Here is a 27,199-nt window from a genome sequence, read left to right on the forward strand (position 1 = left end):
ACAAAACCCCCCCCAAACCCTATGCATTTTCTTTAAAAGACAGTCATGCTAACATTTATGCTTCCACAACTTTTTTTACAAGCCAGAAGGCTAAAACCAAGGCTCACAAATAGTTAGAGATGAGTTTCACAAGCAGGACCTTGCTGTAGTACCTCTGAATTAAAACCTGGAAAGCTTTAACATTCGCACTGACACCCTCGCAACAGCTTTGAATAGGAAGGGAGGAATATCATACTCAGTAGAGAAGGCAGGGAGAATTTCAGTGAGAAGAAAGTAATTGTTCAAGTTTGAACTTGGCCAGCATATAGGGGCTAACACACTAACACTTGTGGAAAGAAAAATATACCAGTACTATGAATTTCTCATGGAACAGAAGGAATTCCAAACCACAGTTTTATCTTTCTTCTAAAATAGCATACGTTCCAGCAGCATAGTGTTTTCTCATGTGCAATATCTATGGAATGTTTATTTTCCAATTTGGGAAGCATAGAACTAAACATAGCATTGCTGGCTGCTCCTGCTCAGAAACTGAAAAGAATGGTAGCAATTTGGACAAAGTACTGTAGTATGGTGAAGAAAGTGATACCGATACCGTTTGGAACTGTTTGCAAGAGTTATCACACCACTGCTCAAGACAGAAATTTCACTTGTATTTTATGAAATACATCAAGTGAAATACTAAGATTTTGGTCACCTTAATAACAGACCTACAATGCAAAAAGGCAACAAATTATCTTTAAAAATAACAGCTAGGGTAAACAGTACTTAGAGAAGAAATTTCTTGTATTTTTCTTGCAAAGCTGTTTCCTAAGAAATATAAAAGTCAATTGCTGTTAGCTGCATTCATGCCTTTCCTCCAGCTTCTTCCAACTGCATGCTGGTAAGTAAATTTGCTAGTAAGAATGGTTACAGAAATAGGAAGTTCAGGTGAATGTAGTGGAATATTTCAGGAACAAGTATTTCATTCATAATCACAATGGGCACAAGAAGTCAGTCAATTGGTCATCCAGTATGAAGACAAACTCAACACTGAAATGGCAACCTATCTGAAGCGTAGAAGTCCCAAAACCACAATACAAATTACTCAATTAACTTTTTTTTTCACTAATATCTTCAAAAAAGCAATCAGTTTGCCAAATTGTGAATAACAACAGAAACCGGAATAATGGTTCAACTTAGAGACTACTTTGTCTGAATTATTTCCTCATCTCAAATAGACAGTAAGAAAAGGAAAATACTTCTAAGTATAGTTATGGTCACAGTAATGGGATGAAGTTAAGCAAAAGAAGTGTTTGGCCATGTAACAGGAATAATTTCAGTTCAGGTTGTCAGGCAATTGAATACTTACCCAAGGGAACGAGTGAAACATGCTTCACCTGTGTCATTTAAAAACCAAAGGACACCAGTCGAAAAAGTATCTTTAAGTATTTTTTAGTGTAAACAAAAATAATCATAGGAGAGTGAATAAGTGATTCACAGATGTTTCTCACCTGATAAGCATATATTTTCTTTTAAGAGGACTACCCAGAATCTGGGATGTGTACCTTAGTTTATGCATCTAATTTATACAGCAACCTTTTGGAGAAACATTAATGCACTTCGGATTAGAACCAAGACTTTGCTTTTTGGATTCTCAGTTTACCAGACAAGTGACTGGAATTAACAGCAATTTTTTTTTTTCCCCCTTGAAACGCTAGCTATGTGTTTGAATTATTTAAACTATGAGACCAAGGCTTGGGAACTGTTACAGCCCAAGACACTGATTAACAAGAACAAACCAGAAGTCACAACACTCAGCAGAAACTCACTCTGTCACTCAAAGGACAAGATAATTAACAAAATTTAAGACCAGCCTTCCCCTAAAATTTGCCCATACTGGCTTTCCAACACAGAAATGGTAGCATATTAAAAGTTTACTTAGCTCTCGGCAAAGCAGCCAATAAGCTTTTAACAAAAGTAATCATAAAAGTCCCAAGATTGCTTTAAACATACCTACATACACACTGGACAGTTTAGGCAATAATTTCTAATTATCTGTGAGTGTTCTTTATTCAAGAGTGCAGAGAGCACCACGTCATGCTGCAACCCTAAACCTTCCTCCCACTTCAATTATCTACAAACATTAAAGCTGCCAGAATGGTGCTTCCCTCATGGTTTTCAAAGTCATGAGATGAATACTGCTGTCACGAGTCATCAGAAATAGAACAAGAGAATGAGCATTGATAATTTAGTAGGTGATAGATGAGGGAAAACATACAACGTACATACAGGAAGATGTAACCTATCCGTAATTTTCTTTGGGACCAATTAACGTTAGAATTGCTTTGCATACTCTTAATCAGAATTGTGTTACAATCTTCTGTCGCAAGAATGGGGATCTTTTCTAATGAAAGCCAACAAGACACTTTTTTGATTTAACAAATACATTTTGAACCACAGCACAGAATAATCACTTTGACAAATACTAACACCAGCAACAATATGACACTTGGGGGCATAAATATTTAAGAGGTATTCCAGATGTTCTTTTTGTGCGCTGTATTACTGATGTCTCCTCCAAATGACTGTGGAAGACCAGAAGCATCCAAGCTACGGCCTTACAACTCAGAGTGCAGAGATAACTTTTCTCGCCTCCTCATTCCCTAGCTGACGAAGTGACACTAACAATTAGCAACAGGTACTCTCCACAGGCTGGTTTTTTCCTTTCCCTTCTCCTACCATCTGCTTTCAGTTCATTAAATCACTTCCCTTTCAACACACCCAAGCAGACACACTCTAGTCAAAGGGTATGATCATTTCAGAACACGTAATGCCTGTTCTCAGAGCGAGGTCTGTGGGCTCATGCCCTCACCCCACCCACTGAAATCAATTGAAATCGCAACACAAGTGGAAAAACAGTCAGGAGATTTTTGTTGTTGGGGGGGTTGCCTAAAGAACATGCACTTTCTGACCTTGCTTACTTCATTCCTCAGTTCCTAAGCATTATTACTACAGCTCCACTATTACTCAAGGTACTGAAAGCAACAGTTCGTGCCACTATCACCTAACAAAGATAGCTGGTGAGTTCAGGCAGAAATCCTGCAGTCCGCGCTCAGATACCAAGCAACAACTGCACACCTTTCATAGCTAAAAAGCAAAATCATGCTGATGTAGTAGCCATGAAAAGGCAAGTGCCCCTGTGGAGCTATATCTACTATTAGATAGTCCATAGAAATTGCTGGTGCTGGATTTCCTCAATTTCTGTTCATGCTGTGCCACTTTATAGATCTCTGTGGAAGAGGACATCTGATAAAAGCAGGGCAGAAATGTTGACAGATTGTACAGCAACTGAGACATTTTTCTTGGTGTTTCTATTGCCTGAACTTTGTCACAAGCCAAAACCCAGCAACAAGATAAAACCTCAGGAGAAATAAATTGCTCAAAACAGACATTGCGATATATTTTACTAATAGAGCAGGCTGATGAAGTCACCATACCCTCATTGAATTCTTCATGGCTATACTGATTTCCACCAGCACAACATGAACTCAGAAGCAGATGAATATTGCATTGGAAAACCCACATCAGGAAAAGGAGGTGGTGTTCTAATAGAGATGGTCTTACGCAGTAAGTGGAGGTAAAGAGGCTGATCAAAGCTACCTTTAAGCAGAACATATGTCATCAGATCTCTCTGTCTTTTTAGAGGAACGGGATAGAGTAACATAATTTCCCTGTACAAGCAGCTTTTCACAACTTGCTATGAAACAGCTAAATAAAACCTTGGCTGGCCTCTGCTCCACATTATACACACTGCATGCTTGAGGTGAATGATTACCATGCAAACATTGTATGCCAGCTGATCTTCTCCGTTCAGGAATACAGAAGTTCTGAAAACTAGCTCTGAGAAGTTGAAGTCCCAAACCCTCTCCTATAAGGGCATCAACACACTGTTCACTCCCTTGAAAAGGGCTGCAGGATCTAAGTACAAAAGCTTGGTTTAACATTATTGCTCTGTAGGTACACATGTGCAGAAGAGTAATACTCGGTTCAAACAACATCCCAGCACCATCACCTCAAGCAGCATTGCAGAAATGGCAGTAATATAAACAAAAGAAGAAAAAATACCAACACAACTCTGGGGCAGCCCAGCAAAGATGTAGTCCCAGTCTCATGCCACACATCTCCCTGGAGATGCTTGCTTCATTGTACTTATTCTGTGAAAGGAATTAAAGCAAGGACGACTTCTGCTGTCCAACAATTACTGAAGTATTTATAACCGCTTGGAACAATTTAATCTATAAGAAGCCAACAAATTGCTTCTTCCTAATTCAAGTCTTGTTAATATGGCATTAAACCCATACAAAGGCAGAGTCACCATCACCTGCAGAAAAGTTCAACTCAACAAGAAAAATCATTCCCAAAGCATACAAAGTCATGAAAAAGTATTTCTGAAACACAACATATTTAGATTACAAATATTTCAGTTCAAGGCAGGCTATTCAGTAGAGAATTAAATATACAAGTTACATACTTCCCTGCTACTTTTACATTCAAATCCAAACACAGCGATCTGCTGCACAAACTAGCTTTCTAAGAGGTATAAACGCTAGATTAATGATAAAACTCCATTTTGTTATAAAAAAAAAATAATCTCACTTCTACATAAGCCTTAACATTGTGCTACTCTCACAAAACATCAATAAACACAGGTCCTTTAAAGGAACATTTGAAAATCAGAGAGAGGCAATCAACAGCTCAGATCTTGTAAATGAAGTCCTAAGTTCAACTGCCTTCCAAACAATATTTACCTCCACTGAAAAGTAAGTTTTGCTTGCTCTGGACTGGTTGCATACTGACATCCCAGCCAGTGCAAGGGAAGATAATAAGATCTGTCAGTCTCTGGAAAAACTTTTAACAGACAAGACTTTTTCTTAAAGAATTGTTTGGTTTGATTTTGCAAGCATCGCCAAGTCTCCCAAGGGGTATATTTCCCTCCACTGTGCCAGTGGCCCGTTAAGAGAAGCTCTAACAGTGGAAGACTTCACCCCATCAGAAGATACCATCTCTCCCTCTAAATGCAAAATGGGGCCAGGTTTACTACAGTTTCATTTTAAGAGATTCCCCCTGAGAATCAAGTTCAACTACAGTTTATGCCTAAAGCCCAACAAATGAATATACAGTACATCTTAAATATATTTCAAAAAAAAAAATCTTTGAAAGGCAAATGCAGCTGAAACTCCCCAGAGGAGATGAAAATGTTGTAGTAAATTTATGAAATATTAAGTCCCATGAATTTATGCTATGTTGAGAATAGCACACGACTCCTCCTAGAGTGGTTAAACATTATACCACTAAGTTTAAAGACCCAGATCCCCCTCCCAATTAACATTTTTGTTTGAAGACTAACTATTTAATTTGAAGTTTCCTCTTGCTATGCCAATTACATTATAAAACTTCTTCCTGTGAAGTTTAAGTGCACTATCTTATTTGACACACAAAGTACTATTAAAACCAGCCCAGAGTGGGGAAAAAAAGTGTTTTTCTTCAGTATCAAACACCTGGCAAGTAAATGGAAGGTTCCTGCAAAGCCTTAAAGGCTATTAAAGGCATTCCTTTTTTTCCCCTGGGGATTTACAACTCAGTTCTTTTTATTCCTCTTTTTAAGCCTGTGAAATTACATCATCTTTCCCCCTTTGATTTACACTTTACAGTATTTTTTCCTGCATTATTCCTCAATTTGTTAATTCACTAAGAATTAAAACTGCTGTTGGGTCAATCATAAAATAACAGGAAAGGAAGTTTCCAGTATTACACATCTCTTTGCAAAACAGGACCATTCATTATCTGCAGTTACTTATACATATATTAATGTAGCATAATTTTAATAATTTGCAATTTATTATTTCTTTCAGCTACACAGGTCTTTGACCTAGCTTGTCAAATCTTTGAGAAATAAACTAACAAACTGCCTTGGCAGGATCTCTACCAAAGCACTGTGATAGAGCATGAAAGCAAGAGCTTTCCATTTGGCTCGGTGTTTGTTAAACTTTCCCACAAATACAACAGCGTTAAGTCTACACCATACAGTCAATTCCCTTCCTGGGCACTCAGTGCTCTCTAAGCCCAAGGTAACTTTGCGCAAAGACAAGAGGGCTGACCCCTCCTTACCACCGGCCCTACAACTGGGCCTGTTGCATTGAAGAGAAGATTGCTGCAATTGTGTGAGCTCCCTCTTGTGTTGCAAAAGTGAGACCCCTCCTCTAATACCTCATGCCCTGCCCCCAAAAAATTAGAAAATAAAGGTATCAATCAGCAGTAGCAAAAAAAAAAAATTGCCATTGAAGAAGCAACTTATGAAAGTCATTGCAGTTAACAAGCATTTAGAACAGGATTTGAGAGAAGGGCAAAGAGCACTGGCTGGAAAAAACAAGGTATTTGTTCCCAGTCACAGAATCTTAGAGTCACCCAGGTTGGAAGAGGCTGCTGGAAATCAGCCATCTGATCCCCTGGCTACAGCAGGGTCAGCTAGAGCAGGTTGTCTAGCATCATGTCGTCTGTCCAGGTTTTCCATGTCTCAAAGACCAAACTCCGCAGCCTCTCTGGGAAACCCATTCCAGCATTGGACCACCCTCACAGTAAAATAGCAGGGGGAGTTGTGTTCGGATGGACATTTATGTGTTTTAATTTCTGTTGCATCTTGTCCTGTCACTGAGCACTACAGAGAACAGCCTGGCTCCCTCATCTTCATTCACTCCAATTACATATTTATACAAATTGATAAGGAGCTTTCTCCTCTAGGCTGAACAGTCCCAGATCTCTCAGCCTCTCCTCATATGAAAGATGCTCTAATCCCTTAAGCATCTTCGTGGCCCTGCACTGGACTCTCTCCATTAAACCTGTTTCTGTCTTAAAATGAGGATTTCAGAACTGGACACAGTACTCCAGATGTGACCTCAGCAGTGCTGAGTAGAGAAGGATCACCTCCCTCGACCTGCTGGCAATGCTCTTCATACTGCAACCTAGGATATTATTGGCCTTTTTTTTGCTGCTAGGGTGCATTGCTGGCTCATGGCGGCTTGTCCACCAGAACCCCAAGATCCTTCTGGACAAAGCTGCTTTCTAGCCTGGCAGCCCTCAGCATTTACTAGTACACGGGGCTATAACTCCCCAGGTACAGGACTTTGCATTTCCCCTTCTTAAGCTTCATGAGATTTCTCTCTGCTCAATTCTTCAGCTTGCCAAGGTCCCTCAGAACGGCAGCACATCAGCCACTCCTTCCAGTTTTGTATTGCCTGTAAACTTGCTGAGGCCATACTCCATCTGATCATCAGGCCATTAATGAAGACACTGAACAGTGGTAGCCCCACTGTTTCACCCTGCAGTACACCTGTCCCAAAGTCCCAGCAGCTGGAAAGAAACTAGTCAGATGGAAAAAGCCAATGGGTTCAGCTACTTCAGGTGCATGGACTGCAACTGCTTTTCCCACACAATATTTGTATGCTAGTGCACACATATAACAAAGATAAGACTGCAGAACAGTAGTATAAGGTCTCCAATATAGTCATCTCCCCACAAAGCAGGTCTTGCTTCCAAGATGCAGATAAAACCTTCTGTCCACCTAAACCAACAATCCCTTCTAGGGTCACAGTTCTCCCCAAATACCAGCAACGAGCACAGACACACATTCATAGACACACACACAGTCCTCAAAGCTGTGTAATCTTTCAAAGTTAAAAATGGTGCAGCTTTCCTGCTATGCAGAAAGTAAAGCAGGCCAGCTTTTGATTTTCATTCTCTTTGGACTCTTATTTTCTTCCTTCTGAAATAGTCATGACATAGGACCACATCTGTGTATAGCTAAATCTATGAACAGCATCAAATTCTGCTGTGACCTAATAAAGCAAGTGGTAGTCTAACATTTAAAATCGGGCAAATTGCACTGTTACACACATTCTTGCATAGTATACATAACTGAAAAATGAAGACAACTTAAACTCATCCAGAGACCTCCTCCAGAGCTGAATTGAACAGTCACACAAATTTCTTGCTAGCCAATTCCTGTTGCTTACATCCATGCCACTCCTTTTCATCAGTGTCTACTACAATCAGGCAGTCTGGTATAATGTTTTCTCATGATCTTTCATTCTTTTATAACAGAGATTGAACTCCATTGGGACTGACTGTGGCAGAGGGAACTGCATTATTAGATGGCACCTAACTTTAGTGAAGGACTTGCTTCCTCCTCCACAGGAGCAGGAAAGAAACTACTACCAAAGTTGCTTTCCATCATACTTCTGAGACTGCTTCCAGGAGCTAGCAGAGTTCTAGCACCAGGAGGGAACATGCAGCTGATTGAATGCTCACCTTGAAGATGTACAAACTCTGCTGCTACACTGTAGAGCATCTTGTAGGACAGGAAGAACTGAAACTTTAAACTTTATAAGGCTGACTGACAGGCCAACAGTTTCACAGACCTGTCTGTGGTATAAGAGGAATACCTCTCTACAGTCCTCCTTTACTCTACCCAGCACAGCCTTGCTTCATAATAGTTCCACAGCAGAGAAATAAATTATATTATCAAGTGGCTCACCACTGCAGCTTGCTTCGTCTTGAATATCACACTATTTCCCCTATATCTGTATTTCCTCTAAGCACTATAAGCATGAAAGGAAAGTTAACATACTAGGTAAAGTTTCACAGGCTTTGTGCCCATTTTGTTACCAGAAGTCGTCCCAGAATTTCTTACCTGCAACAAATAACTGCTTTACAGGAAAGTGCCAAGTCCAGGAAGCTCTGCCTGACTTCAAATGAAAGGGCATACTTCAGCGTGTGGCCATCAATAATCAGAGCAATATCATTTTCCTTGCCCAGCGACTCCCCCAAACTGGTACAATGTTGAGTCAAAGAGGCTCTTGTTGCCTGAAAAATAAACAGAAAGAAATCACATTTCTTCTTAATATAAGAAGTGCAACCAAACAGCAGCAAGGCATCTCTGGATTATGCAATGGAGCACAGTATACATGCACATGAACCAACAGTGACACGATTTAAGCATTTTAACAGGACCCTGTGCAGACATTAATTTGGGTCACAAATCAGCAAAAGCTGCACCCGCTTCCCTAGGAACACATCTTGTTTCAGTGCAGATTCTGGCATCTCCACCGCATGCCCCTGCATGACATGTGCCCACAGTAGCTGCGATACACCCTCTTCAACTGTAGGGCAGCTATAACCCAATGCCTTTCTTGGCTTGTGACACCATTCAAAGTATTACTATTTATTCGAATAGTACTCCCTAACCCAAAAACATTTTGACTGACAGCTGCTGCTGGGAAAAGAATTAAATAAATCAAGTGTTCATGTTTCAGTGTCACCCCAAATATTTCAACCATCCTGCTGCAGTGAAATTCATCCTTAAAGCAGTCCACTCCACTCCCATGCAGGTTAGTTTAATCATCAGTTCCAGCTGAGTTAACCACTGCTAAACAGTTCCAGAAGTTGTTCATGATCTAAAATGTATGCGCACTTTTGGACAGAGAATGTCTTGACGCACAGGACATCAGATGGCAGAACATGAAAAGCAAAGACTTCAGTACCAGTCAAACACCGCTTTTAGGTGCCAAATGATCACTTGCTGCTGGATTATATAATTTTTCAGTTTTTCCCCTTTGTTCAAAAAAGGGTATCAGAGGCATACACAAAAACAGATGGTTTCTGGTTCAGCAAATCCTCACCCAGTTTCCAGTCCAGTGTTCTCTCCATTCTTAAACCAACAAAAAAAAAAAAAAAAAGAAAGAAGAAAATGCACTCCTGCTCATCTTAACTGTGCAACTTTGAATAATTGTGCTAAACCAAGTGTTACACATGCTTCTGCTTACTGATATTCAAAGGTACTAATTTTGTGACCTGTCTGTGTTGGTCTAAGCAAAGTATATGGGTTTTTTTTCTTTATACAACAGAAAAAAAACACTAGAACAGAGTTATAACTGTCAGAAGTGAAAATATGATATTTATGCCTCATTGCAACCCACCCATCATTTTATAGATCCAGATTTCTCCAGAGAATTGCAAAGCCACAAACTCTTGCCAAGTGCTGCATTTCCTATTGGCACCTCCAGTTTAACAGACAGATGTTAAAAAAAGAAAACCTAAGGTAGCTAAACTAGTTACTCTGGACTACACGCCTGCTGGTCCTGAGGAACAGATGAACTCGGTGAAGGCCGGCACTGATGAGGAGCCTGGATTTCTCTGTCTACATTCAACTGAGAACAGGAGTTGGAGTTTTTGCACATAGTTGAGCAATCCATCAGAGATATACACAAACCTGCATACCTGAACCCCCTTACAAATATGGCGAGAGAAATATTTAATGTTGCATCTCTTTCACATCAAAGACAACTGAGCCAAAAAGCTCCGGTTCCATATCACACGACTAAAATGGTGGGAAACAAGTTTACATTCCTAAAATACTTTCAGTAGCATTTTCTCTCTTCAGCATCTATCAATGAAGGGAGGAGATGGGAAAAAACAACACAAAGAGCTTCCTAGTACCATGGCTTAATTTCTTGATCTAAGCTTTCAACAAGCTGTTTCTGTACACAGAAACGTCACACCAAGGTGGCTTTTTTTGTCCTGTGAATAAAGTGATGGTCATCTCCTCTGACCTGGGTGTTTGCAGAGCTGTTTCTCACTTTTCTCCCCTCACTATCTGTGTAGAGTTTGTCCTTTCTTAAATATGCTTGCCCAGAGGTGCTACCATCTTGGCAGAGGGGTCAGCTGTGCCCCACGGAACCAGCTGTGTCCAACATGGAGCAGCCCTGGCCTCTCCAGCCCCCCAACTCCTTGCCCTGGACACCCAGAACCAGATGGGCACCACTACAGTGCTCAGAGAAGCTCAGGTAGATCAATTCAATATGGTGAACTACGGGAGACTGAGAGCTACTCCACAAGCTCCAGGACAAAGAATCACAGGTCTTCTGGCTTACAGCAGCAGACCACTCCTACCCTCCCCATCCCACCTTTTTTTTGTTTTTCTTATTACTACACTTCAGTAAGACCACACTAATGCAAGTTCTCATGCTTGCTAGAGGGCAAGTGCCAATAAAATTATGGCTGCTCAGATGTTATACGGCTTGGTCAGTGCTTCCCAGCCTCCCAACAGCTGTGGTCCCATGAGCCACCATGGCATCTCATACTGCAGCCCTCAGGAGGGCCAGATTCTGCACACCACAACACTGTCCTCCATTCTTCTCACTTCCCCCCCCAGCTCCCATTTTGGTAGCAAAGCTTTAAATGAGGTTGTAATAGTAATATTCACCCTGGCTAGACATATCCTGACCGCAGACATGAGCAACCGCAAGCAGTCCAAACTTCCATCACAGTAACAGCAGGATCATTCCAACTACTTTGGACTTCAATGAGTCCAATAATGTTTTACCGAAACAACCAGCAACAGAAGTGCTCCCTTTCTGTTCATTTAAGTTTGTTTGTTTTTTTTCTAAAGATTTCCACTATAGGATTACATCAATGACCTCTAAATGCTCATGTTCGTAAGGTCATGGTAAAGTATTTTTTCCTTTGTATCTTTATTTCCAGGTCAAGTAAGAATTGCCTTGTTTTGGAAAAATACACTACTGTCCCATATTAAATAATTATTTAATTTTTAAAAAATGTTTTCCATGCATAATACTGAGCGAAATTGATATGACTTCTGTCAAGACAGACAGCCACCACAGTACACGGAGCAGCAAGATTGAGTATACTGTGATGGTTAAGGCCACATAATTTTGCTTGCCTTGATTCATGCTTCTCATACAAAACTCAATAAATATGTTGAAGGCTGAAATGTATCACAAAACTGCTAAACATGGCAACACTTCCAGATATCTGCTGCATAAAGTTCTGGAGTTTGACTAGATCAGTTTTACACAAGTAAAGCCAGTGAAATAAAAGACAAAAATAGCCACACTCAAACCAGATCATGACCATGGCCAAACGCAACCAGCTGGGAACAAATGCAAGAATACAGCAGGCACATACCAGTGCTCTTAAGGAGCCTCTGGGCCCACACAGTTGGCAGCTCAGGAGCCTCCTGAGCCAGGTACAGGCTCTGTTATGGGAGAGCCCTCCATCCCCAGTTACCATCAAGAACTGGGGGAAGTAGATTGACAAGTTAGCAAAGGGAGAGAGGTTGCCTCTCCCCTAGAGGAAAGCAGGATGCAGTGGAGGCAAGGAGGAAACCAAGAAACATTGGGGATTAAATGGATTTCGGGTAGTAAAGTTGTTGAGGACATGACAGCAGTCAAGGCAGCATTACTGAGCGGAAGAGGATCAGGTAGCCAGAATGACTGAGCTTTCCTGGGCCAAACAGGGAGAGGAGAATCAGGCCACTTTCACACAAAGGGGAAGGAAAAAAAAAAAAAAAAAAAGAGAAGTTGCTTTACAATTTATTTTCTCTTGCCCTTCTCATTGGTATGCCTTATTTACACTGTACCTGAAAATTTAACACAAGATAGAGGACTCTGCTTAAACTATCTCAGACTGGTACAGGGAAAACAAGGGTATGTTTTGGGGAAAGAAAGCCGTTTTATCTACTTCAACACTACTATGTAGTGACAACATTTACAGAAATCCCAAGGATGGTATAAGGCATATAGTTTGGGTAATGTCATCAGTAACAGAATTTTAACCCAAGAACCCTACTCCTGGGATATTGGAGTGCCATTTGTTTTACTTTACTGCTTCTTCTCAATCTTGCTCAAGCTTTTTTCTTGCTCTCTAACACGGAATTACCGCCGTCCTTCTCCCGAATCCACCCACAGGATTAAAAACTTCTGACTATTTGAAACCAAGGGAGACAGTCCCTGCCTTCTGGCACTTCAGAGGAAACCACCTCATTTTCCTGTTGCTTCTCCACCTGATCTAAAGGAAGGTGAAGGGCCAGGGCCCAACCACCCCCTCCTGCAGAAGCAGAGGAGAACCTGAGGGCAAGTTCAGGAGAGTTATTCAATATCCATCATCTGTTGCCCAAAAGAAAGAGTCAGATGGCAACAAGAAGACTTAAAAAAGGTGATGGTTCTCATCGGATGAGATTACTAGTCTCTTCATAGTTTATCATCATGGCTATGCATAAGCCTCATCCAACTCATGCCCTGGTCACTGAACTTACTCATCTCATACAAGATGTCACAGAATTAGCAACAGGATACCCCCAAAAGCCATAAATCAAGGATGACAAGTCAGGCACCTCATTTAAATGGAATTCTGTAAGGCTCTCAATATACTCTTCCATATGCATGGCTAACTTACAAATAGCTTATACAGTTAAAAAGCACTAATTATTTCTTTTTCTTCCAACTACTTATAAATGCAGTGTTTTAGAAAAGAAAACAAACTACTGCTCCTATAGGCCAGTGCAATTAAGCAAAAGAAACTAGCTCCAAATCTCACTGGGTATGTAATAAAGACTTCTTAAGTAAGCAGATGAACAAACATTTAGAAACCATGGGGAACTACATCCTTCTGTGGGCAACTCATTACTGATAACTAGAGCAGAAATCTCTACTTTGATACCTAGCTTTTACTCTGTGTTTGACATCAAGGGATAAGTTTCTTCTTTGAGTCACATCAAGCAAGAATAAATCAATCCTTTACTAGAACAAGCATGACGGAGCAGAAATCAATAGTAGTCCTAAGAAAGTATCTGGATAAACTCAGACCTGTGGAATATCCCTGCCATTTTTACTGAGTACCCATCAAGAATAAAAGTAGTTTGTCAGGAGTTCTGACAACAGAATATTACAAGCACTTATTTATTATAAACTTGGTTTTTCTTCTCTCAAGATTTCTTGTAGACACAGAGCATCCAGCTGCTCTGGGGAAACCTGGAGAGGTACCTGCCAGACCTTACTGTACTGGCGTATCAGATAAATTTCCACCAAGTGTTAAAAATGCAGATACAGTTTTACTTAAAGGTCAGAAGGTGCATCAACTGAAAAGTCCATCAGTAATCCTGATTGAGTGGGCTGTTCAAATAAACACGGACACGTCATTAGCCAGTAGAGGACACGTGCACACATATGTCTTAAATCAGAGCAACATCATCAGTTTAATTAGAGCTTCACAAGGGCTTAAGAATCCATTCATACAAGACCACCAAGTAAATCAAAGCACAAATATTAAAAAAGCATTGGTCAGATTGCAAAAACTCAACCACAGAGCTCTGAGATACCTAAGGAAATTAGGTTTTCATTTATTTTTTATTCTACTCTTACACATTTGACATGGTTGGGGGAATTGATTCTAGAAATATCAACAATCCTGACTCACACAAATGCATTTAATGTTGTTATGGAACCCATGCTTGAGTTGAATTCAAGACATGATGGTACATTCTATAACAAACCTACTCCACCTGCTTTTCCTGTTTGTTTTCCCATTTCCATTTTAACAAGTAACAACCCCAAATACAAACCTAGAGCAGAGCATTTACTTGAATTACTGTCTTAAAACAAATTTTCAGATCTTATTGTTCTACGTGTGCATCACTGGTGGTGGTGAATGGAGTTAAATCCAGTTGGCAGCCAGTCACAAGTGGTGTTCCCCAGCGCTTTGTGTTGGGGCCAGTTCTGTTTAACATCTTTATCAATGATCTGGATGAGGGGATGGAGTGCACCCTCAGTAAGTCTGCAGATGACACCAAATTGGGCAAGAGTGTCGATCTGCTCTAGTGGAAGAGGGAGGGCTCTGCAGAAGGACCTGGACAGCCTGGATCGATGGGCCGAGGCCAACTGTATGAGGTTTAACAAGGCCAAGTGCTGGGTCCTGCACTTCGGTCAGAACAACCCCATACAGCGCTACAGGCTTGGGGAAGGGTGGCTGGAAAGCTGCCCAGCAGAAAAGGACAGCCAGCTGAATATGACCCAGCATTTGCCCAGGTGGCCAAGAAGGCCAACAGCATCCTGGCTTGTTTCAGGAATAGTGTGGCCAGCAGGACCAGGGGAGAGATTGTGCCCCTGTACTCAGCACTGGTGAGGCTGCACCTCGAATACCGTGTTCAGTTTTGGGTCCCTCCCTACAGGAAAGACATTGCATTGCTGGAACATGCCCAGAGAAGGGCAACAAAGCTGGTGAGGGGCCTGGAGCACAAGTCTGATGAGGAGTGGCTGAAGGAACTGGGGTTGTTTAGCCTGGAGCAGAGGAGGCTGAGGAGAGACCTTACTGGTCTCTACAACTATTTGAAAGGAGGCTGTAGCAAGGTGGATGTTGGCCTCTTCTCCCAGGTAACGGGTGATAGGACAAGGGGAAATGGTCTGAAGTTGTGCCAGGGCAGGTTCAGGTTGGACATTAGGAAAAACTTCTTCACTGAAAGGGTTGTCAAGCATTGGAACTGCCCAGGGAAGTAGTCGAGTCCCCATCCCTGGAGGTATTTAAAAGATGGGTAGACGAGGTGCTTAGGGACATGGTTTAGTAGTGGACAGATATGGTCGGACTCAACAGTCTTAAAGGTCTTTTCCAACTAAATGATTCTGTGATTCTATATTTACACTTTATAAAGCCTCAGAAAAACACCCTGCTATGCCCAGTTGTGTATTTAAATAGAAAAATTGACAAATAAATTCTGGGATTTTCCAGCCTATTATTTTGTAGTTTAACAGAGCAAACACTAATCATTTTCACATGATGCTTAGAGTGAATTTGGATGTCAATGCAATCAGAGTTAAATTAATCAGAGCTCTGCTGACTGCACTGAGAGTTGACTCATGCTGTAATAAAAACATTAGAAACCTTACTACATAAGCTATATAACAAGACCTTAAGGGGTGGGGGTTTTGTGTGCACGCACTTTTAGGTAGTTTTTTTGTTTGGTTTTGTTTGTTTGGGGTTGGGTTGTTTCCCCCCCCCCTTTTTACAGCAACACGTGATACAGCCTATTCCCTCCCATGAGAACTTGGGAAATTTGCATGCTACAGCAAGAAATGTTAGTGTGAAGCAATCTAGTATCCACCACAGAATGACAATGTCAGATACTTGCCAAGAAAATAAAAATTCAGTAGAACTTGCAAAAACTTTGGGTGCAAAAAGACTTTAGCGGGATAATAGCCATTCCCTAAATTTCTTACAAATAAGCTGATACCCAGAGAAGAACTGGACAGTTACTGTAAGCTGATCAGCTCCAAATAGCTAGTGGAGTTCCCCAGGGCTCGGTACTCGGCCCGGTCTTGTTCAACTTGTTCATCAATGACCTGGATGAGGGGATAGAGTGCACCATCAGCAAGTTCGCTGATGACACAAAACTGGGAGGAGTGGCTGATACACCGGAGGGTCATGCTGCCATTCAGCGGGACCTGGACAGGCTGGAGAGTTGGGCAAAGAGGAACTTGATGAAGTTCAACAAGAGCAAGTGTCGAGTGCTGCACCTGGGGAGGTCAAACCCCATGCACCAATACAGGCTGGGGGATGACCTGCTAGATAGCAGCTCTGCTGAGAGGGACCTGGGAGTCCTGGGGGACAATAAGCTGACCATGAGCCAGCAATGTGCCCTTGTTGCCAAGAAGGCCAATGGTATCCTGGGGTGCATTAAGAGGAGTGTGGCCAGCAGGTCGAGGGAGGTTCTCCTCCCCCTCTACTCTGCCCTGGTGAGACCCCACCTGGAGTACTGTGTCCAGTTCTGGGCTCCCCAGTTCAAGAAAGACGAGGAACTCCTAGAAAGAGTCCAGAGGAGAGCTACTAGGATGATAAAGGGACTGGAGCATCTCCCCTACGAGGAAAGGCTGAGAGAGTTGGGCTTGTTCAGCCTGAAGAAGAGAAGACTGAGAGGGGATCTCATCAACGCATACAAATATCTTAAGGGCGGAAGTCAAGAGGACGGAAGCAGTCTGTTTGCAGTGGTGTCCAGCGACAGGACTAGGGGCAATGGATGCAAACTGAAACACGAGAGGTTTCAGTTGAATATGAGGAAGAACTTCTTCACTCTGAGGGTGGCAGAGCACTGGAACAGGCTGCCCAGGGAGGTTGTGGAGTCTCCTTCTCTGGAAATATTCAAAGCCCGCCTGGATGAAGTCCTGTGTAGCATGCTCTAGGTGAGCCTGCTTTAGCAGGGGGGTTGGACTAGATGATCTCCTGAGGTCCCTTCCAACCCTTACGATTCTGTGTGATTCTGTGAAATTGCTTCTTTCCCTTTCTCCCCTGCTTTTCCCTGGAAAGGCTCACAAAGTCACCAAGATAACAGCAGGAGAAAGAAATGAAGCCTCATTTGCTTAGCAACTACACTCATGTTTCATTCTAAGCATAGACTGATACATGGCCCACAAGGCAAAAGGTCTTGGGAAGAAAACTGAATGGCAATTAGCATCATGTAGACAAGAAGGCCTCTTTAGCTGAAGAGAGCCACTCGCCCCTGGATCTGTGACCTCTGAGACACACACACTCATCAAGCCTAAATCAGCCTAATGTTCTGGCCTTCTTGGGCATCTACATTTCATGCACCCTTCTTCCCTGGCCTTTCCTCCATCTCAAAGTAGCTAGTGATCTTCACATAACAAGCTCCTGCTTTAAGAGGTATTAAACTAGTAAGAGTTTAACCATAAGCTATATCAACTGCATATACTACTTGTTGTTATATTTGTCATAAATCTATTAAACTGCTGTAGCAAGCAGTACTTTAAGATTTTTTCAAGTTAACTTCTTCCATCATCCTATAATTAATTCGCAAACCATTAAGTCTGTGAGATTATATAAATTACATAATCTGCTAACTCATTGTTCTGGAGTTCACTGAAGTGCCAGCTCAACCTCATTTACCAATCTTAAGAGTTTACTTTTTATGCCTTCCTACACATAGATAATGTGAACAATCACATGTAACAATTCTTTTTCCTGTGCTGAAAAAAGTAGTTTCAAATCAAAATACAAGCCATGCTCCCTGTGCCCTCCCCCCCCCCCAGCGTTAAATGAAAAATCTTCCAAGGAGAACTTAAGAAAACCAAGGACTTCACTGCATAACCCCATCCAAGATAATACTTGCCAGCTCTGCTTCATGGAAATTTTTCCATTGTGTCTTAATTACAACTTAGAAGCTTCACCACATGTTTGGTGAAGTCTTTCACTTCAAACTATCTAGTTGCTGTACCTGAGGGATCTGTAAGGACATCTGGCAGAAGCAAATTTATGGGAGAATAGGGATAATGAACATAAAGGCGAGACAAACTAATGTTTAAACCAAAGCTGGTGAAACACGATACAATTTAGAGCAACACCTGTTGGGCAGAAGAGTCACTGAAGTGCTTTCCACAATACATAGCACATGTGCAAGTACTAACCTTGAAACCTCTCCTGAAACCAAGGAAGAAATACCACTTTATTTCCAGAACAGATACTCACTTTTGCCAACCTTCCAAGTTTTGCACCAGTCTTGACAGCAAACAACTTCAATTTCTGAAAGCAGACAGGCAACTTCCAAAGACCTAGTTATAAGCAAGGGTCCAAAGTACATTGCCACAAAGCCTAGTAAAGATGACTTTGTGTGCACAGAAAGAAGCTAACTGCAGGACTTGCTCGTCAGGTTCCTCTGCTCCCCCTCTTTTATGACTTCCTACGGCTGATCAATCTTCAAACTGCTCATTCTTTAACTGCTTCTGTGTACCTTCTAGAGTTAGGCTGTGGATGCAAACACAAATTCTAGGTGCACTGTGTGCGCATACATAAAACTGATCCAAAAGACATTGTTTGCAGCCCATTAAACAGAAACTCAAAACATCAGTAGAATTGGAAATATTTAGTTATTAATATCAGGATATGCATGGCCTAATACAATCAACTCCACAATAGCATCGACCTTCACATTCTAATTGCAAAGATTTTCAAACAAACATTTGCATGCTTTCTCAATGATGAGGATGTTCTTAAGAGCATCCACAAACCTACCTTGGCTTTCTTCTACCCTTAAAAGTTTTGACACAATGCCAAAAAAAAAAAGTCAAACTTGACAGTAGTATGGACACTAGTCTCACCAGCTATACAGTGCAACAGATGAGGCAGTACGTGTTGAACAGAGTAGGCTGTATTCCTGTGCCATATTTTCTTGCCTTTTTCACCACAGAGTAACACTTAACTCACACTCAACTTGTGACCCACCTACTCCTTTTCTGCCCCCATCTTGGTCATGTGGTTGAGCACTCCTCTGCAATCATATGATCTTGTGTCTTTCCTTTTTTTCTACAACTTCTTTTAGAAGAGGCCAGGATAAAGGACTAGGAAAGGAGGAACGTGTGATCAGATGCTCATACAAATTCTGAGAGTCATGAGGGACTTGGAAGTGTCTCACAAGATGAACTTATCTGAAAGAACAGCACTAATGTTGGGACCTAGGGGATTATGGCAGAAGAGCCAAGAGGAGAAATTAAGACTACAATGACTCCTAGAAAAGAAACTTATGTACCAAAATATCTCAGTAATAAACAGAGACTATGCAGCTCCATGTGAAAACCCACCATCTGTAAGGTTCTTGCAAAGCCAAAAGTAGAAATACAAGCAGCAAGGTTTTTTTGCTTATTAACTCACTGAAAACAGTGCTATGCAGAGATGACTCTGAAAAATAAAAATGGGTTTTAGAAATGTGTAAGAGCCCATCCATTACTTAGCTTTACAGTAAGAACAGAATATAAAGACACACTCCAGTTCCAAAGCCAAGAGAACCTTTGAAAGCTGAAGGCTCCAACTGTGAATACTTTGCTACTTTGCATTTCAAAAGCAATACTACAAGCATCTCCCAGTTTAGGAAACTTTGAGTACTTTTAAAATACATTATTCACTTCAAATTCAACCTGTACACACAAGCCCTCTCAGCAAATGGATCATGGGAGAAGATCAGATCACAGCTGACTACCTTCAATTTAGTCTTTTCAGTAAGATCAAAATTTAACAACAACAACAAAAAATCAGGCTCATCAATAGCTGTTCCTCAGTATTACTGCAGTGCTCAGCCTGTCACGTGCTGATTTGAAGAGATACGTAAAAGCACACTATGTGAGCAGTCCAGTGACATTTCACACTGATAACCACTAACTTGATCTTTTAAGTACCAGTCAATTACTTTACTTCACCACCTTGAAGCAATTCTCCAAAGAAAGACTGAAAGGTATCAGAAAGTGTCCCATATTCTCCCTCTAATGTAAAACAAGCATTGACAAAACTTCAGTCTGAACTAGTTACAAGACATTTGATTCCAGATTCCTCTGACAGCAGTGCCAAAATAGTTTAATATTCTCAGAGCCTGGTGAGAACAGGAGCATGTATGTACAATAGCTGGGAAATAGTCTGTTCTAAACCACTTCTGCAGGTACCATATAGAAAACAGTTTCAAAATCTTTCCCAATAAGATTCCTCACAAAGCCCCTGGAAGCGTCAATTTAACTCTGAGTAGTATGGATGGATAATTTTTTCAATAGATGTTACAATGGTCATCATCTGCCTTCCCAGAAGAGTCTGCAGAAGTTAATCAAGCAACATCAGCACTTCTCTTACGAAAGTATTTAATAAGCTCAGATATCAGTTACACACAACCAACCCCAGCAATATGCCCTCTGTTCATCCAAACCCATTTTTGAGAGTAAGCTTACCATGATGTTTAAAGAACCATGACATATAAAATATTAGGCAAATATTGTTATACAGGAAGTGCAAATATCACTAAAAATGCAAAACAAGAACCACTCACTCCTAAAACATGTCAATCAAATGACTCACTGATTCTGCACAGCAGTACTTGCTTATTTAACAGCACCACGATTCTGCTTGATGAATATGGTCTCCTACCATGCCAAGAAAAACATCATATGGAGGACCCAGATATATTAGATGGCCTCACTCAGATCATTTTCATGGCTTTGAAACTAACTTCAACCTGAAATTCCTTCACAGTAAGCCAAGTAATCTAAAACATCTATATACAAAGAGTCCTTAATCTGCATAACAAGTCTCAGGTTATCATACAGACAGACCAAATCTTGCCTTCCAAAACTAGATAAAAGTACTGATGCAATCTGTTTATGCCTCCACTGGCACCTGAAAGCCCAGATGAATTGGACCATCAAGAGCTATAACAAGAACTGTAGATAATTATTCAAGGATGTTTTCAGTTCTGTAACAAACTAATTATGCAGGAGCCAGGGAACTTGGTAAATAGGGAAGAAAATATACCCTGAAGGAAACTGTCCTGTCAGCAGTGCATTTATCTCCAAGTATGTTCCAATGTTGTTTAAAAAGAAAAATGAAACTGATTTTTTACAAGCTTTGAGCACAGAAAAATCATCTCCAAATACATCAAATACATATCCTATATAAAGCGTTGCAGGTAATTCAAGATCACAGTGAAGAATAGCACCGAAGAGCTGACTACTCAAGAAGTACATGGTTAAACGTTCAAGTCAGACTTAATGCAGAATGCCAGATGGCTGCATGCTAAACTTAAGGCTCTCAACGAAGAAAATTGGTGTCTTTATTAAGGAATATGTTTGAAGTCTCCCTGCAACCCATGAGCTGGGGGCACAAAGGGAGAGAAGAAGCAGGAGGGGAGAGGCTTTTTCCAAAGTAAGAGGTAAAACTGGTTTGTTCTAGATTTCACTAACCAGTCATCTCCTGTCTTGCAGATAAAGTACCACGGCAGTGTGTGCTGCCAGAAGTGGTGGTCCTAGCATTTTAGCCTTTTGAAATAAAACCTCCCATCTCCTGCAACAGTACTTTCGCCTCAGACTAAAGACAGAGACACTGATTATGGGAGTGACATCTTCAAAACGCCAATCTTCACTGTACACCCTCATTAAAATACTAAATTAATTTCTTAAAAATCAAGAAGTGACAAAAGTCTCGGCATTTTGGCCTGAAGAATTGACAGCCTCAGTGGTCATCTAGGGCAACATGACTGCCAAAAGCACCATCTTAAAAGCCATGAGCCTTTTGCAACCCTTCTTTGAGTTCTCAGAGGGCAAAGCTTGCAGCGTAAGAAACAACTGCAAAGTCAAAGGGACAATTCAGCATTTGAAGAAGACTTGATGATGATATGAAAGACAATGCCACATTTGTTCAGTTTGACATTTTTTTAGTATTTCCAACTTTAGCAAGAAACACATGTGTACCCTGAGAAGACCAGGGATTTCGAATAGTACAGCTAAACCCCTGTCCTCTTCCCATTAAGAACAGGATTAGGCTTATTAGGTGATTTTCATTTACTCCAGAAATGCTCTGCCCAAGACAATCTCTCTATCGCTTTCAATACATATTACGTGTGCCATAAACTGTTCTGTGGTCAAACATGTAAGTTTATATCTCATGCTACAGAAAGGGCAAGGAAGAAATGTTTGTTCTGGACACCAACATATCTGTGTAATTATTAGAAGTAACTGTACTCTGACAAGAGGAAGCAGTCTGTTAGTTTTGCTAACAAGCTAGAATGCTTCAGTGTCTTTTCATTTTGGTGTTTTTAGTTTTATTAAATTCATTCAACAGAATAGGGTTTTTTATTTCCTTCTGCTTTTGTCAAACAAGTCCCAATTGCTTTTTCTTTCTAGTGTAACAGTACAGCTTTTCTGGAGCAGGAACAAGCTCTTGTTTAGACCTCCAAGGAAATTATGTTTCTGCTAAGTAATTTCCCAAAGATAAAAGCCAACCTTTCAGCTCACTAGGTAAGTCTTCAGATCAAGAAGATACCACAACCTTCTGCTTCAGATCATGAAGATACAGGATTTGGTGTTACGGTGTCTTAACCACATGCTTCTGTGGTTCAAGTTGTTAGTACACTCAGATGCCCACGAACTACTATGGAGAATTCAGCCAAGAAAATTATACTGGTGTGTGGACATACAAAGTCAGCCTATAATTTACTCCCAGAAAAAAATGGTGGTATTTTCTCATTATACATATGTAGGGTGCTTTAAAGACCCAGATCTCAGCTAAAGATCCTGGCTTTTTCATATGTGGGTGTATATATATATGTGTGTTTATATAAAAAGCCATATAAAGTAATGTGTATGTATATTATCACCATTATAATACGCCAGGCTGATACATATGAAATATAACCATCCTGATGAGATTAGAACAACTTTTCCTGAAAGGGAGACAGAAAGAGCAGCCAACAACGTAGCCAAGACTGTACTGAAGGAGTTTTATCATTGCTAGCAAGTAAGCAATCCATATTTACTAGTGTATAAAAGACTGAACACCAGCCACAATGAAATAGACTGGATGACAGAATCCATCTTTTCTTCAAAAGAATGCTATACACAGAAAACACATAGTATTGAGTAGATTGATTTGTACAAGACCAGATTGCCTCAACATGCTTTTCTCACAATGCAGTGTCTTGCCAGTACAGACATAGGCATGTTCCAAAAGTAGTGTTCACTATGAAAAAATCATTTATTATTTTCAAGTCATATTACAACTGTAGTGTGGAAAAAAGTTCTGGTTCTACCTTTTCATACAAGGTAACGTCAATCTGTAAGACATCAAATAAAGTTGGAAGGACAGAATTTTCCTCTCTACAGACTAATAAAATTAAAAAAGGACTAGGGAAAGCCAGAGCTTCAATTATTTTTAGTCTTCCAGTCTCAGTTTCCTCTCCAAAATCCCCCTTGAAAAAAAAAGATCACTATTAGCATCTGTGTAGTTAATAACTTGGTTGCATGCTAGTGTAAGTAACAGAGGCCATACTGCTGTCAGAGTTCATAGCCAAAGTTATTCTAGTACTTAAGTAAAAGGAAACTGCTTTGAGCATTAAGCCAAACAGCAAACTATAAACTCAAAGCTACTCAGGACAGTCCCACACATGCAACAAGCCAACCTGTCATATTAGTCTTCCTTTCAAGTGCTTACATACTATCAAATCTTTTTTCCAAGTGAAGCAGAGAAAGTTCCAGAGCAGCTGATTAGCACAGGCAAGCTCTGTAATAAAACTGGCTTTTAAGAAGCAGACTGCTTTTAACCAAATTTGTTTTCTTAAAGCCCTGGTTTTGATTTAGACACAATACAGGTATTGAACAGAAATATGAGAGAACTTACAGTTCTTGAAATACCCTTTGAGATTTTATTTCTACCTTTGAAGCATGACAAGCATCAGAAGTTACTCACACTCCTTGGACTACATATTTTTCCTTTTTACACATAGCTGAGTAGGCAGTAAAGCAACACAAAGATGTTTTCAGAAGGATGCAATACAAGCTGCACTCCCATGACCTTACCTCTTTCCCAACAGCCTCTTGGAAATAGGGAATATGCACATTTGTTGACTGTTCCCATCCAACTGGGATTGCTGTAAGGACTCCTGAGCTCATTTATAGTCCCAGAACATCACTTTGACTCATTACAGAATTACTTCAGGCTTCCTGCCCTTCTAGCAGCCACTCAAGGGAGTAGGCAGGGTGCAACAGGCTATTCTGGCCACTTCTTTCCTGGCCTCAGTCCTACCTGTGCCCTCTCAGGACATCTAACAAAATAGAGCCCAGCAAGCAGACAGCGAGGCAGCGTTCTCCTGTCTGAGCTAGCCTGTTCAGCAAGCAACTGCAAAGATGGTCCTCAAGTCTGACAACGCTTGTGTTTCAGACGAAACAGTGCCCAAATTGCTTAAGAGCTGCCACAAGGGCAGGCAAAGGCTGAGGAACACCCTGAGCAAGAAAACACTAAGCATGCCCTAAAGGGCAAAAGCTTGGACGCTCCTACACATGGAAAACACAGACAGAAGGCTACTAGAGGAAGAAGTGGAGATGGGAAAGCTGGAACAGCAAAGATATGGGACACTAGATTTTTCCCCTCATGCCCCAAAACTAAAAGTAAGAGCTTCATAGCTTAGCTTTCAAGGCAAGGACAGTAGCAGGACTGAAAAAGCTTACCTTTGATTATAGTTTTTGAAACCCATCAATTACAATGCTAAAGTAGAGGCATACACTATGGAAGACAGGAAACACTATTGGGTTAAACAAGGAAGATGCTATATCCGAACACTTGCTAGGTCTAAAGGATCAAATAACTCTCATTCAATAATTTAAGGAAAGTGACAGGAGAGCTATCTGAAACACTGACATTGGCCGAGCATGTAAAAAAAAAATTACAAAAACTGAGGTAGTTAAGTGTTACACTCAAATACTGGAAATCCAGATATCCATACGCTTGTTCAGCTGATACAGCCGAACTACCTGCAAAGCATTAGATTATGAAATGAAAAAAGCATAGCAGAATTATCCAACTGGTTTTACACAAGCCAACCTGTTGAATGAACTCACTAACTTTGCTCAAATAAGATTTGGCCAAGGTGTCAACCCTTCTGTTGCAATTTAGTTACAAAATTAGTACTACACAGCAATAACAGCAGGTAAATACCTTAAGATCATCCAGCTTTAACACCTTTAGTCAGAGGAAGACTGAACAGTGCATTTTCTAAAAGAGTTCTACCAAGATCAATTCATGCTCGATACTATTGCTTATCTTCAAAGTACCAAAAGAAATGCAAACCTTTTGTCTTGCAAATCAAGTACAGCAGATTAATGAGCAAGAAAGGGACAAAACCAGAAAGCTCTAAAAAGGCAAATGCAAGCAAGCTTCCTTGGAACAACTGATTTTACTTCCACTGGCAGCACATGTGTAAGCAACAGCAAACAGGATGTGGCACAGTTCCGAACCCCCCTTCTGCCCCCAGTTCCAGTCCTGAAACTGGGCACAAGGCAGCCAGTTCCTCCAGCCCATCCCTCGCCACGGGGCACATGAAGAGGCAGCAGCAGGGTAAAGCCATCGCCTACCTCCTGACATTCACAGTCTCTGGAGAAGGGGGTACGGACTAGCTCACCACAGCCAGTCCAGAAGCTGCAATAAAATTCTCACTCTTTCTGCTGCTTTTTACTTCTGTTCTAAGTCAAATTCAATTAATTTTGTGCATATTTTTAAAAAAAATTCTTGCTACCACACCACAGCTTTAACTGCTCAGAAGAGACTAGGTTTAATAATAAAAGTTCATTGCTGAAGGCTCTTAAAGGGCCTGAAACCTTGTCTAGAGGATTTTAAAAGAAAAAAAACATAAAAAGTTTAGAGTTATAAAAGATGATGATACAGGGCACCAAGATTTTCCTTGACTGAGTATCAGTCAATAGCCCAAGATTATTTATGTTACTTGAGTCCTTCAGACAGCATTACCTCCTTGACACAGGCTATATCCTTGGGGAAGGGCGATGTGCTTGAGCAAGCATGGGTGTCCAGACAGCAGCTTCAGAGAGGCATGGCCTGCAGATGGTCTGGCCTTGCAACACCCTTACATAGGCGTGGAAAAGGCTACAAGCAGAACGAGGACAGCTTGGCCACTTGCCTCCTTGCAGATCAAAGGAAGTGAGTGCCTCCACTCAGCTGTTCCCTAGACAGTGTTCCTAGTTATTTTGTTAACCAAGGTTGTTTTAAAAAAATACAGTAAAGTCTTCAGCATTCCAAGCACCTCCAAGCCGCACAGGAATAGAAAAATGGCCTTTACTAAACAGTCCTATTTAATACAATGTAAGACAACATTTGGAAGACATTAAGATGACATCTGCCCTTGCCATCACATCCTGCAATAGTTAGGCAGTTTCTTCATCAGTCATGGCACAGTGGGCACCGATATTTAAGAAGCACTAGCTTCTTAGGCCAGGTAATAGACAACCCTACCCAAGGGGATGCGTTACTGGACCTGGTGGTCACCAATGCAAGCAAGCTCGTCAGAGACATCAAGATCAGAGGCAGCCTGGGCTGCAGTTAACACGCGCTAGCAGAGCTCACGCTCCTGAGGGAAATGGGAAGAACAAAGAGTACAGTCAGGACTCTGAATTTTAGAAAAGCAAAATTCCAGCTCCTCAAGGAGATAGTCAGAAGGACTCTCTGGGAAACGGTCCTCAGGGACAGGGGAACAGAACAGAGCTGGCAGATCTTTAAGGATGTGATCCACAGAGCGCAAGAGCTCTCGATCCCTAGGTATAAGAAATCGGGCAAAGAAGGGAAGAGACCGGCATGGCTGAGACAAGAGATGCTGGTCAAATTAAGGAGGAAGAGGGAACTGCACAGGCAGTGGAAGCAGGGACAGGCATCCTGGGAAGAGTATAGGGACGCGGTTCGGTTGTGTAGGAATGGGGTCAAGAAGGCCAAGGCCAGCTGGAGCTAAACTTGGCTAGGGATGCAAAGAATAATAAGAAGGGATTCTACAGGTATATCA

General features: G+C 41.2%; 1 protein-coding gene across 1 annotated transcript in view; it reads right to left on the reverse strand.

Moving 5' to 3' along the window:
- ATP8A2 (ATPase phospholipid transporting 8A2) overlaps positions 1-27,199 on the reverse strand; it is a 208,662-nt gene that overhangs the window by 98,263 nt on the left and 83,200 nt on the right. Inside the window, exon 24 of the mRNA XM_035900437.1 lies at positions 8,726-8,898. Coding sequence (XP_035756330.1) covers positions 8,726-8,898 — 173 coding nt within the window. The remainder of the gene's footprint in view (positions 1-8,725; positions 8,899-27,199) is intronic.

Source organism: Egretta garzetta, unplaced genomic scaffold, assembly GCF_000687185.1.
Source record: "Egretta garzetta isolate BGI_Z169 unplaced genomic scaffold, ASM68718v1 scaffold98, whole genome shotgun sequence".
NCBI lineage: Eukaryota > Metazoa > Chordata > Aves > Pelecaniformes > Ardeidae > Egretta > Egretta garzetta.